We start from the raw sequence: 13,387 nt of genomic DNA on the forward strand, positions 1-13,387 counted from the left end.
TTCAGACACTCAGTCAATATCTATTTTTTGTTAAGGCAAATCAAATTACATTTTTATACATTTTCACGTTAAACAATTAATCATCGATTAATTATACATTGTTTATATATATATATATATATATATATATATATATATATATATATATATATATACATGTACATACAATTGTGTGTTGCATGATCATTTCTCTATATATAATAAGCATTCGTTGAAAACACATGTGTATTTTAAAATGTATATATATATATATATATATATATATATATATATATATGCCATATGATAAAATATATATATGCATATATATATATATATATATATATATATATGCCATATGATAAAATATATATATGCATATATATATATATATATATATATATATATATATATGAAGTCAGTAGATATGTTTGTACATATATAAATGTTTCTTCAGTACATCTTATTCATTCGAATAGAACATTCGGTAATGTTTTGTTGTTGTTGTTGATCATATTTCTTGCTAATTTCCGCATACATATTTATTAACTAAATAAATAAATAGAAAGAGAGAAAGAGAGAGAGAAGAAAATAAATAATTATATTAATATATATCTTATAGTGGAGAATTATTTTCTTTGTTTTTATTCATGTTTAGTAGAGAGCGACCAGTGTTTAGCAACATAGTGTTTGGATATCCTGGCAATTTGTAATGTTAGTGTTACAAAATCAAAGTACGCTTGCTTGCATGTGAATATGTATGTATGTTAGTTTGTTAGCATATTTGTTTGTTTGTTAATCTGTATGTTTGTATGTTTGTTGGTTTGTTTATTTGTTTGAATGTTTGTATGTATGTATGTGTGTGTATACGTACGTATGTGTGTGCGTGCGTATGTATGTTTCTTTGTATATATAATTTTGTATTTGATTTGCAACGTTTCTTTGTTTGTTCACTTTTTTCATTTAATTTTTCAATAATATTCTGTCTCTATGATTATGGTGCAGTGGAGTTTAATTGAGATGAAAGTTCATATTTAAACTTTATATTTAATACTTCTTATTTAAATACTATCATCACTAAAATCATCATCGTCATCATCACTAACATCATCATCATCACTAACGTCATCATCATCATCACCATTGCATTGACATTTCCTACCAGCTAGGACACATAGGTTTGCACTCTTCATAATATAATCTCTATTCATTTCATTGTTTAATAAAATTCTTTTTTTCTCTCCCTTTTCTCTCTCTTTCTATATATATTTTATCTCTCTTTTTCTATCTTTCTTTCTTTCCCTACATCTCTCTTTCTTTCTTTCGTTTTACCTCTTTTTATCTCAGTTTCCTCTTTCACTCACTCTTCCTACTTTTGTGTTTTTCCCTCTACTTCTCTCTTTCTCTCTCTCTCTCTCTCTCTCTCTCCTACTCTAGCTTTTTCATTCAAAATAATTGTTTATTTTATAGTTTCTATTGGACGCTAAATTTAAAGACCCACAGAGTTTGTTGTTGCCGCCTATAAATATACATGAACACTTATGTTAATTATGTTGGCTATAGTGGTATGATAGTTATAATGATTACTTTGGATATGATAATTACGGTGGCTACGCGATGAATATGATAATTATAATATTGGTAGTGTTTAGTGGTCTTAGATAATAGTAGCAATTGGATTCGATGTTTTTTTTACCTTTTTTCTGCCATATATATATATATATATATATATATATATATATATATATATATATATATATATATATATATGGCATATATAGTAGTGTTATGTTGTTGTTTGTGTTGTTGTTTGTGTTGTTGTTTGTGTTGTTGTTCGTGTTATTGTTTGTTCGTACTAAACCATGGGACCTCATTGAGTTGTTGTGAGTTGTATCTACTAATATGAGAAGCTATACAACGAAACCGAACTACTGCTTGTTGGTTGTTTAGTTGGTTTGACTCATTGTCATTGTTTAAATATACAGTGCAGTCTCTATTATGCTGTTTTTGTTGTTGTTGTTGTTGTGTGTGTGTTTGTTATTATTATTATTGTAAAGCTATGTGACGTTGCTGTTGTTGTTGCTATTATTTTTTGTTTGTTATTGTTGCGGTTCGGTGTTGTGTTATAGAAATTATTTTTTAATTTTTTGTTGGCTCGGAACGAAATTTAATTGCGCCCTGTGATGATGACGACGACGATGAAGATGGTGGAGATGACGATGAGAATAATGAAGAAGAAGATGATGATGAAACTGATGATGAAACTGATGATGATGATGATAATGAAACCCATGTTGATGATGATGATGAAACTGAGGATGATGATGAAACCGATGATGATGGCGAATGAAAGTTCCAAGGATAACACGAGATATCATCATGATAGGATATTACCGTGCTATCCGTCGGGAGCTTAATTAAAAAAAAATGAAAGTAAACATAAATTAATAAGTGAAAAGGTGAATGAATGAATGAATGAATGAATGAATGAATGAATGAATGAATGAATGAATGAATGGGCATAAGTTGCTAATCTGATTTACAAACAAAATCTTCACACAGGACTCAAGTGCCTGCCGACTTTTCTTATCTGATTTATATTTGAAACGTTTTGTAAAAATTTTTTTAAATTTTTGCGTTGGAATAATTTCTAAAATACTGAAATATTCGGAATAACTTCAAATAATAATTTGTTTTTTACATTTACAGATTCAATAAATATAAATAAAGAAGAACTAATCTGAAATACATTAAAAAACAAGTGCTAAAGTAACTCAAGTGCAGTATTTAAAAACCAACAACAACAACCGTTACTTCAAATCAACTATTAGAAGTACCACCAAACAGAAATGTCGGTGAGACTAAAGAACCAGGCCAGTTTTCTCCGCATCGTCCCAGAGAAAGAAAGGGCCTTGTTGGAGCAGTTTCGGAACAACATCCTCACCTCGATCATTGAATCAGAAAATTGCCAAACAGACTCCGATAACAAACCGCAAAGAAGCGGCTGCTGCAGATGCTCGCGTAAGAGAAACCAGCAGAATAGCTCCAAGAAAACATGCTCTTCTTGTCTGGAAAACCCTTGTTGCAAAAAATTTCAGGATTTCATCTCTAGTATCTACAACATTGTCCAATCCAATGTTGGACTTTTGTTATTTTTAATCATATATGCATGCCTGGGCGCTCTTCTGTTCTCATACTTGGAATCAACTGAAGATGCCAACAAGAGGAATGAACTTTCACTGGCCAGACGATGGTTTCTCACTAACATGGAAAATATTTTTCACGGTAAAAAGAATCAACTATCTTCAGATGCAAATAAAATGGAGACGAGTCTAGAACAGGCGCTATCGGCGGATTATAACGATACTCGAATCCGATTGTCGACTGGCGATAACGAAACGACATGGCTGGTCAGACAGACTGACGATGTGAAAGCTGCATCTACCTTGCTGAAGCAGTACGAAGATTACGTCGGGAAGTTGCCGGCGCAGATTACGAAGTACAGTACAAGTTCTGTCATGAAGGAATGGTCCTTTTTTGAGTCGCTGTTCTTCTGTGGCACTGTCGTCACTACAATTGGTTAGTTGTAGTGGATGTCGCTGGTTTGTTGGCTGGATGTTCTTCTTGGTTATGGCTGTGTGTGCATGTGTGTCGTTTGAGTTGTGGATTTTATATTGTATCCATAGTTGTCACTATTTTCTAAGGCACTAAACTTACTAACTCATCCATTGAGAGACCCTTTCAAAACCCTTTCAAAACTTTAATGTCGTTTAAGAAACGCCATATCTTTTCACCCTGAGTTCTCCGAAAATCCAGATTTAGCACGGATCACACAAATCTTTCTTTATATCATTTTCTATTTTTGATCCATGTATGTCTTATCCAGTCCGGACTCTTTCCTTTTGTTCTCACACACAGTTCATACTGTTTTAAAATAAACATATATAATATTGTGTATGTATGCCTGTGTGTTTATGTGTGAGAGTGTGTGTGTAAGCGTGTTTGCGTGCTTTTGTGTGTGTGTGTATATATATATATATATATAATTTGTAATTTGTATATTTTTACAATAAATCTTTTCGGTTTTTTACATTCATTATTCTGAACCTGTCTACCTACCTATCTACCTTATAGCACGCAGATTGTTGGATTAATAAGAAATCATCTCAACAGAGTGAACCACATCTGCTTTTATACAAATAATAACTACATCGACTTGTTTGCCTTTATATTATTAGATAGTGTGTATATGTGTGTGAGTTTTTTGTATATAACTTTATGTGTTTTGCATAAAGGTGTGTACTCTGCATGCCACTGTATGTTTTTCATAAAATTGTGCAAGTTTTGTATAAATTATAGTGGTATTTCTTGCTTTTAATTGTATTAGTTAGTATAAAAAATTATTTTGTATTTTTATTGACGATACACACACAAACACACAAACTCATTCATACATATACACATATATAATAATTAAATAAACATTTATATAGTATCCATGAACGATCATTCTTACAAATGAATGTAATATAATCTTAACAAAACAAACAAACATGCCTTGGTCTTAGGAAAACGTCTGAACGTTAATAAACTATTTTGTTTGTTCTTCTACTACCAAGCATGGGAATGAATGAGGGTCGCTGGCTTGCCGCATATGATGTGGGGACGACAAGATCACCATTATGGTGACTTTGTCGTCACCAAGATTGTGGTGACAAACATATGATGGTGACGATGGTGGCGTAACAAGAGTAATGATGATTACGTTGATGATGACGAAACTAATAGTAGTGATGGTGAAGACGATGATGGCGAGGATGAAAACGATGATAGGAAGGATGAAAACGATTATGGGGAGTTTGAAAATGGTGAAGATGAGAATTATGAAAATGATGATGACGACGACGACGATGATGAATGTCAAAGATAATAATCCCCAAACTTCCCATTCATAATGTATATTTATCTCGTTTTGGCGAATTCAAAATTGTAAAGTAGTAGATGAAACACAATCACGAGCAATAACAGCCGACAAAATTTTTATAAAAAATGTCATTAAATTTAAAAAAAATAAAAATTAATTATGAAAATCAATAAATTAATAAATTTATTAGAACAAAGAAGAAAAAGTAATTTAATAGCGCGCCAACAACAAGATGTTATCGATTGTTATTAACAATAAAAATGACTATAGATTTATGTAGAATGTTTGTTGTATACTCATATGCCATGCACGTATAAATACCAAAAAATATATATCCTATATACTAGTGTGTGTGTGTGTGCGTACGTGTGTGTGTGTGTGTGTGTGTGTGTGTGTGTGTGTGTGTGTGTGTGTGTGTGTGTACGTCTTTGTGTGTGTTTTCATGGTAAATGATGAAAAAAAAATCGATCGATGTTTAATGTGTTGTAGGATAATAATTGGAGCACCATTGTTCATTATTTAATAGGCATGACGAATTTATATAGATATATGTTTGCGCATGTGAATTTATAGCATGTGTGTTGGTGCATGTGAACGAAAAATGGTAGTTTACGTCGGGTTGGCAACATTTCATCATCCATCTTATCTTTCTATCTTATCATTTCATCATCGTTCTTTATATTATTACTCTCTCATCATTTTCTCAATATTCTATCACGCGAGGTATACAAAACTTAGCAGACATACAAAACAACATAGAACCCTATTGAAAAAACAAAACCATACAAAACATTCGAATAACGCACAAACCACCAGCAAATAAACACCTAAACATACCAACTACATACAAATAATTACAAAACATACAAAACAAATCATACAAACCACATAAAAAAAACCAAACAGACCGCATACATAAACACACAAAACAAACAAACAGCATTCCAAAACATACAAAACAGGTTGACAACTTGTTGAAAATAAACAACAAACATGAGCATATGAACGAAACATACGAAACGTTAAAAAATTTCATATTGATCGCCTGACTCCAAGCGACGCTCTAAGCCTCCAAGAAAGGTATGGCACGAGGTAAAGAAAAATTTAATAACAATAAATAAATAAATAAATACAATTATCATAATAATAATAAAAACAATAATATTGCAAGTATAAGCGGCAGAAATCCCAAACAGCAAAGAGCATCGTTGTAACAGGACCCATGCTAGTTAAGATAATATTAATAATACTTGCAATAAACAATAACAACAACAATAATAATAATAACAAGCAATAATAATAATAATAATAATAATAGGGTAAAGAGCAAAAAACCCATATTTCTTTGTTTAATTTCCATTCTTCATCACCATCTTCACCATCGTCATCATCATAATTTAATCTTGATTTTGGTATAATAATAATAAAATATACTATTATTATCATAATAATCTTAGCAATAATTATTATTATCATCCTCATCGTCGTCATCATCTCATCATTCGTATCACCACCACCATCATCATCATTCGTATCATCATCATCATCATCATCATCAATTCTATCTTTTTCTTTATCTTCAAAATTTCTAACATTTCTGTCTGCATATTCATTCACTACTGCACCATCGTTATCAGCATCAGCATCGTCATCATCGCTAGCAGTAGCAGCCCTCTTCGTCGTCATCATCATCGTCGTCGTCATCATCGTCGTCATGTCCATGAAATTATTATTACAATTATTACCATCATAATAGTTGTTATTATTACAATTATTATAGTTTGAATTATTATTTTAATTATTTTATTATTTTAATTATTATTATTGTTATTATCGTTATTCTGTTGATCACATCGTTCTTTTATGGAGTCAGATGTTTTAATGGTGATGATGGGGCTCTGAGGTTTTCTTTATTACATCCCTTTGTTACTGATTTTTATTTTCGCTCTCAACATCATCTTCATCCTCATCTTCATTATTATTATTATTATTGTTATTATTAACTTCCTCCTCCTTATTATTATAATAATTATTGTTGTTGTTATTATTACTACAACTGACGCGAATACTACCATTGCTGCTGCTGCTGCTACTTCAACTACTACTTCTACTACTACATACTCGCAAACATACATACGTACACACAATGAAACCTTAAATATAAATTATGATTTGCCAGAAAAAAAATTTTTAAGACAAATAGCCTAAGAATTGGTATAAATTACACCTCCGTATGTGTCTAAATATTCTTACTATAACTATTTCTGTAGTGAAAAGAATTGTGTATTGTTACGAAAATTGTTGTTTAAGTATTACACAGTAGTAGGATGGGATTCTAGTACTTCGATATGCAAGTACATATGTTCTGCTTTGCTTGGTTACATGTCAGTTGGCTCAGCGGAGCAGAAGAGTCTCAGTACTTTAACATTTAATTCCTTCTTCCCTATTCATGCGCACATTCATTCATTCATTCTTTGCTTGCTGTGTGTGTGTGTGTGTAGTTTGTATACATGTGCTATATATCTGTCTAAATCTTTACGAATTTTCTATCTATATATCATGTTGTTTTAGTGTTTTTTGTTTTAATGTTTGTTTGTTTGTTTATAAATGTTAATTAAATGATTTATGGTAGCATACGTTGAACCATAGATCACAACACAAACATTCTTTTATTATTTATCTTTGGTGTTTTTTTTATTTTCTTGAAATCGTTTCATCATCTTATTAGTTGTTTGCAGTAACCTATCTACCTACCTGTAGGCACCAACAACAACCATTCACTGAAATATAAACATGAAGACAATATATACCTAAACAAACATAGATACATGCATACATGAACATAAGCACACACATACACATACATACATACATAAACAAATTTATACAGCATATACAAAACTTGAATACACGAAAATTTAACATGTAATTTTACACATAAACGTATGACGATTTCAACATACTAAGTCACTTATAGATAGATTTATACAAAAATATTTCAATGGAAAAACGCTTCACAAAAATAGGTATTTTTTTCTAATTAAAAGCTAATTAAATACAATTTTTAAACGAGACGGGGTACTTAATATTTTAAAAAAATTTCAATTTGTATGCGTTTTTGTTAGTTTTTTTTGTATGTATGTATGATGTATGTATGATGTATGTATGTATGTATGTATGTATATATGTATGTGCGAGCCTTTGTATGTATGTACCGTACATGTGTGTGTGTGTGTGTGTGTGTGCATGTGTGTATGTGTGTGTGTGTGTGTGTGTGTGGGTTTTCTTCTGCCTATTTTGCTGTTAGAATATTAGAATACGCAGACCAAGTATTTTTTGTTTACTATTCAAAGTGGACATCGAGACATATTGCCTGGCTGGGTCTACGTTATTTTTTTTACTTTACTATTACTGCTACTACTACTGCGGCTACTGCTTCTGCTACAACCGCTGCTGCAGTTACTACTAATACTTCAATAATTACTACTACTAATATTAATAATGAAAGTACTTGTGTTTTCAAAGGTTATAATTAATATTATTATTTAGAGTCAAAATCCTGCCTAATAATTCAAAAACACATTTGTAATATCATAATTGTTAGTGTGTCTAGTTCTGTTAACGTCACCAGGATCAATTCCGTTAATTTACCTAATGTTATCTGTCAATATTAAACAACCAATCCCACCAGGATACGGCAATGTCACTCCAGTAACGATGTACGGACGGATTGCTACGATGATTTATGGCTGCTTCGGGATTCCACTCTGCTTAATATTCCTATCTAAAACTGGAAAGAATTTAACCAAGATAATAAAATATTTTTGGAGTTTCATTCGAAGGTTCTACTACACGGGCAGCTGTAAAAAAGTCCGCAGGATGAATCCGCTGAATAAAGTTAAAACTGAATTCGTCTTTAAAAAGTTGAATGAGTATTTGAAAAACAACGGGACAAAGAGGAAAAGTCAGACGTGGGTTGTGAAGCCTTCGTCGGACAACAACCAACAGATGCCACTGACCTTTGATGTCGACCTAGAGAAACAGCAATCTCAACAAAAACTTCAACTCATTTCCATTCAACGTCAGAAGTCGAACGACAACAACCAACAACAACAACAGCAACAACAACTTCTCTCAGATCATCAGCAACTACAACAGCAGCAGCAACAGAAAAAAGGAATCAGCTGTTTTGGAAATAGAGATGGAAAAGATGTCAATGACGAGATTGACGACGAGATTGTTCTACCGTACGCCGTCGACGACAACTTCAACCTGCCACCAATTGTGGCTCTGGCGATTGCTTTTGTTTACATATTCTTCGGAGCGTTCATCTACACTCGATGGGAAAATTGGGATTATTTGGAGTCCTTCTACTTCACCTTCATATCGCTCTCCACCATTGGATTTGGGGATGTCACTCCAGATCATCCAAAGTTTTTCCTGGCATCGTTCGTTTACATATTGATGGGGCTGTCTCTTATTGCTATGGTCGGTTTGCCGATTGGTTGGCTGATTGGTTGGCACTGATCGATTGGTTAAGGCTAATTAGTTGGATGGATATTTTGCCGATTGGTTGGTTGATTGGTTGTTGTTATTTGTTTCTTTTAAAATTTGAGAAAATTTTACAAACAGGTTATAAACGTAATAATGGAAGCCGTGAACGCCACGATTACGAAAGCCAGCGTCAGCGTTTTCAACTTCAGAAAGAAAATGAGAGAGACGATACACGAACACCCGGCCGAGTTCAAGCCTGAGAGGAGAATGTCTGTCTAGAATAATTAATCAATCAACATTTAATTAATTAATTAAATATCATTAATTTATTAATTATTAATACTAAGTTAATAAAATTGAAATAAAATACTTTGAATAACACCTAGCTAAAAAAATATAAACTAATCTTAATCGCTAGGGAAAATTTTTCTTTACTTCAAGTCTGCCCAGCTTACGCATTCAAGTCATTTGTGATTTTATCGAAGGTTTTATTATAAAAATGTGTTTTTTGAGTTTTGTTAATATTCAAATGAAAGATTATTTTGTGAAAATTCATTTATATTTTAACTCAATTTTATTTTTTTTATATCAAATATTCATTTATTTTTGTCAAAAATCGCGTTTCTTAATCACCGAAATGTGGATTTTTAATCGTTGGAGTTCACATTTATATTTAATCATGATGGAAAGATAAATTTAGAAATTGAATTATACTTTATTTTTAACTTTTAATAATTTATTTTAATGATTAATTTCATTTAATTAAATATGTAAATACTTTCATTTCTCGTTTGATCATATCTTTGCATTCTCTATCTATATAATATTCCCTCTATAATATTCTATATAAGTTTCCCAGCTAACACGCGCATGTGACTTTATGCAATCAGGATTTAGACATTTAATTAATCAGTTAAATAATTAATTGGCTAATTAATTAATTAATTAATTACTAAATAATTAAATATAATATATAATAATTCAATTTTATAATTGTACCTATGTATACTGCCCGTTTAAATTTGATCTTTATAACATCTTTATAGGAATGTATTGAGAATATTCTTCTAACTCAATGAATTTTAATGCTCCAATGGTTAATTAGAAACATTTAATTAAATAACTAATGAATTAATTACTTGCTTATTTATTTACTTAATTAATCGATCAATCAATTAATGAATCAGTCAATTAATTATGAATTAGTTCAGGGGTGGGCAAACTACGGCTCGCATGCGGCCCGCGAAACTATTTTATGCGGCCTTGTTTGCCAGAAAAAGGTCGTCAACCAGACACCAGACATTATGACCATAAAAAGGAACCACAAATCTTAAAAAATTCTCCACCGGGTCGAAAAAATTTGCTTTTTAAGTAATGCGACCCTTCAGAGATAAAATAGCTCTCAATGCGGCCCTCACAGTAAAAAGTTTTCCCGCCCCTGAGTTAGTTATTTCATTCGAGTATTATTTTAATTTTGCTCTTCAAAAAGCTTCAGTGATGATATTGTGCCATTTTAAATTTTCGCCCATGCTTTAGTGAAATGATCTATAAAGAGTGGCCAGCCCAAGGGTTATTAACCAAGTTATTCGAAGTAATGAAATTTGAAATAGTAAATAGTTTACATGATAAAGAATGGAAAACTTGAGTCACTGTACTTATATTGGCTATGTGTGTATGTTTGTTTAATTGTTTGTATGTATGTATGTATGTTTGTTTGTATGTATGTATGTTGCATGTATGTATGTTGCATGTATGTATGTACGTATGTTTGTTTGTTTATTTGTTTGTTTATATGTATATATATTTTTATTCATCAATTTCTCAACTTAGTGCATTTTATATTAGCGACTGTATTTTATCTCATTGTTCAATTCGAATGTTCGATCTATCGCGAAATTGAATTTAAGAAGTTTTTGTTGAGAAAATTGTTGTTACTCTAAATTTGTCGTAATTAAAATTTCGCTATTTATACTTTTTTCGGAATAAATCTTTTTTTAAAGATATTATTGATGCAAAATTTATTTTGCTTGAAGATTTAAAAAAATTTATCAAAATATAATCAAAGATGACGTTTTTACTGTACGCATATTAATCATCCAATACTATCTCTATTTCATCGGTTGGATTCTTAATATAAACCGTGGATAAAATCGCTTGAAAATGATTTTATAATTTAAAAAAATTATAATTCAAGTTAATTAATAACAAGTTAGTGCCACAAAGACTACTATCTACACCACATACATTTGCATTTGGGTGATTAACTAACACGCATAATCTCCCAAAAATCAAGTTGATTCGTTACATGTACGTACAGTTCGGTCTCAAGTCAAACAGACGTTTCAAACTACAGACTGCTGTGTTGTTAATGATGTTGAATGATGTTAATTAAGAGATCGATCAGATATATATATATCAAGGTAAAGATTAGTAACAGATAGAATATTTGCATACACACACAGATACTACACACATCACACAAACACACACACACACAATAATAATCATTTTTGTATATTGCACGCGTGTTTTGCCGACATATCTGGTATATATTTTGATAGGTTTGCTCTGTGACATAGATTATATTTACATTATTGTGTGTGTGTGTATTATGTGTAGTGTATATATATATATATATATATATAATATAAATAAATATGTGTATATATATATGTATATATATAATATATATATAGATAATTGCCTTAATGTTAAAAAGATTAATGTACTGATGTATGAAAATGTTTTAGTTGAAATGGAAAGTTTAACGGGGAATTTTTTTGTGATGCAATTGGAATTTTCCAGGTCAGTTTTTTTACTTTATTATTATTGTTGTTCTTTATTATTTTTATTATTAATAATGCTACACACACAAACACACATACACACACACACACACACCCATACACACATACATCGCTGTGCTTTTATTCTGTTTTATCTCATAAAAAGTAGATTACGATTTATACGTTATAATTAGCCGGAGTTAAAATGGAAATGCTATTTTTAGATCTACCATCATCATCATTTTTCCATCACGTGGTACAAGCAAACTCTAAGTCTGATTTTATCGTAACACGAGATTGTTAATCATTGCAAAGAAGTTTTTGATATGTGGGTTTTTTATGTATTGATTAAATATATTAAACAATTATGATTTTATATTTTCAGATTAAATAAAGATTTACTGACGATCAAAAGAAAAAACAGCAAACAAATCAAAACAATCATCCAAAGACTCTGAAGATATCTCACAGCAACATTCCAAAACAATCAACCAATAAAGAGTGCATATCTAAAATGTCAGCGAAACTAAAAAACCAGAGCAGTTTTCTCTGCATTGAGCCAGAAATGGAAAAAGAATTATTAGTAAAATTCAAAAACAACATCGTCTCGTCTGCCGTTAATTCGAAAAATTCCCAAAATAATTGCAAGAGTGGGCCGCGAAAAGCTTGCCGTTGCAGATGTTTTCCTAAGAACGATCATGATCAACAAAACAGTTGCGAAAAGACACGCTGCCCTTGTTTGGAGCAGCCTTGTTGCAAAGAATTCCACGGCTTCTTTTCAAGCTTGTACGAAATTATCCAATCTAATATGGGTCTTTTGTTGTTTCTAATTATGTACGCTTGTCTGGGCGCTCTCTTATTTTCCTACCTGGAATCAGCTGAAGATGCGAGGAAAAGGAATGATCTTTCACTGGCCAGACGATGGTTCCTAACCAACGTAGAAAATATTTATCGCGGTAAAACCGTCATTTTTGTTTTAAACGAAATGTCGTTATCTACAATCGGAAACCACGAATTTACACTTTTCGATAAATCCGGTATTAAGATGGAGACAAATTTGGAGCATGCGTTATCGGATTATAACGATACTCGAATTCGGTTATCGAGTGGGAATAACGAGACGACATGGTTGTTTAGACAGACAGATAGATTGAAGATTGCGTCCAACCTGTTGAAGCAGTACGAAGATTACATGAAGAAGTTA

At 31.3% G+C, this 13,387-nt stretch overlaps 1 protein-coding gene across 1 annotated transcript; it reads left to right on the forward strand.

Annotated features, from left to right (window-relative positions):
- Positions 1-2,828: 2,828 nt before the first annotated feature.
- On the forward strand, positions 2,829-9,430 carry HELRODRAFT_76875 (hypothetical protein; the record flags this gene model as incomplete). The annotated part of the gene is made up of 4 exons (XM_009016868.1): positions 2,829-3,264; positions 3,415-3,558; positions 8,595-8,732; positions 9,114-9,430. The coding sequence occupies 4 exons, from the start codon at positions 2,829-2,831 to the stop codon at positions 9,428-9,430; spliced, it is 1,035 nt and encodes a 344-aa protein (XP_009015116.1).
- Positions 9,431-13,387: the final 3,957 nt, after the last annotated feature.

Source organism: Helobdella robusta (assembly GCF_000326865.2).
Source record: "Helobdella robusta unplaced genomic scaffold HELROscaffold_19, whole genome shotgun sequence".
Lineage (NCBI taxonomy): Eukaryota > Metazoa > Annelida > Clitellata > Rhynchobdellida > Glossiphoniidae > Helobdella > Helobdella robusta.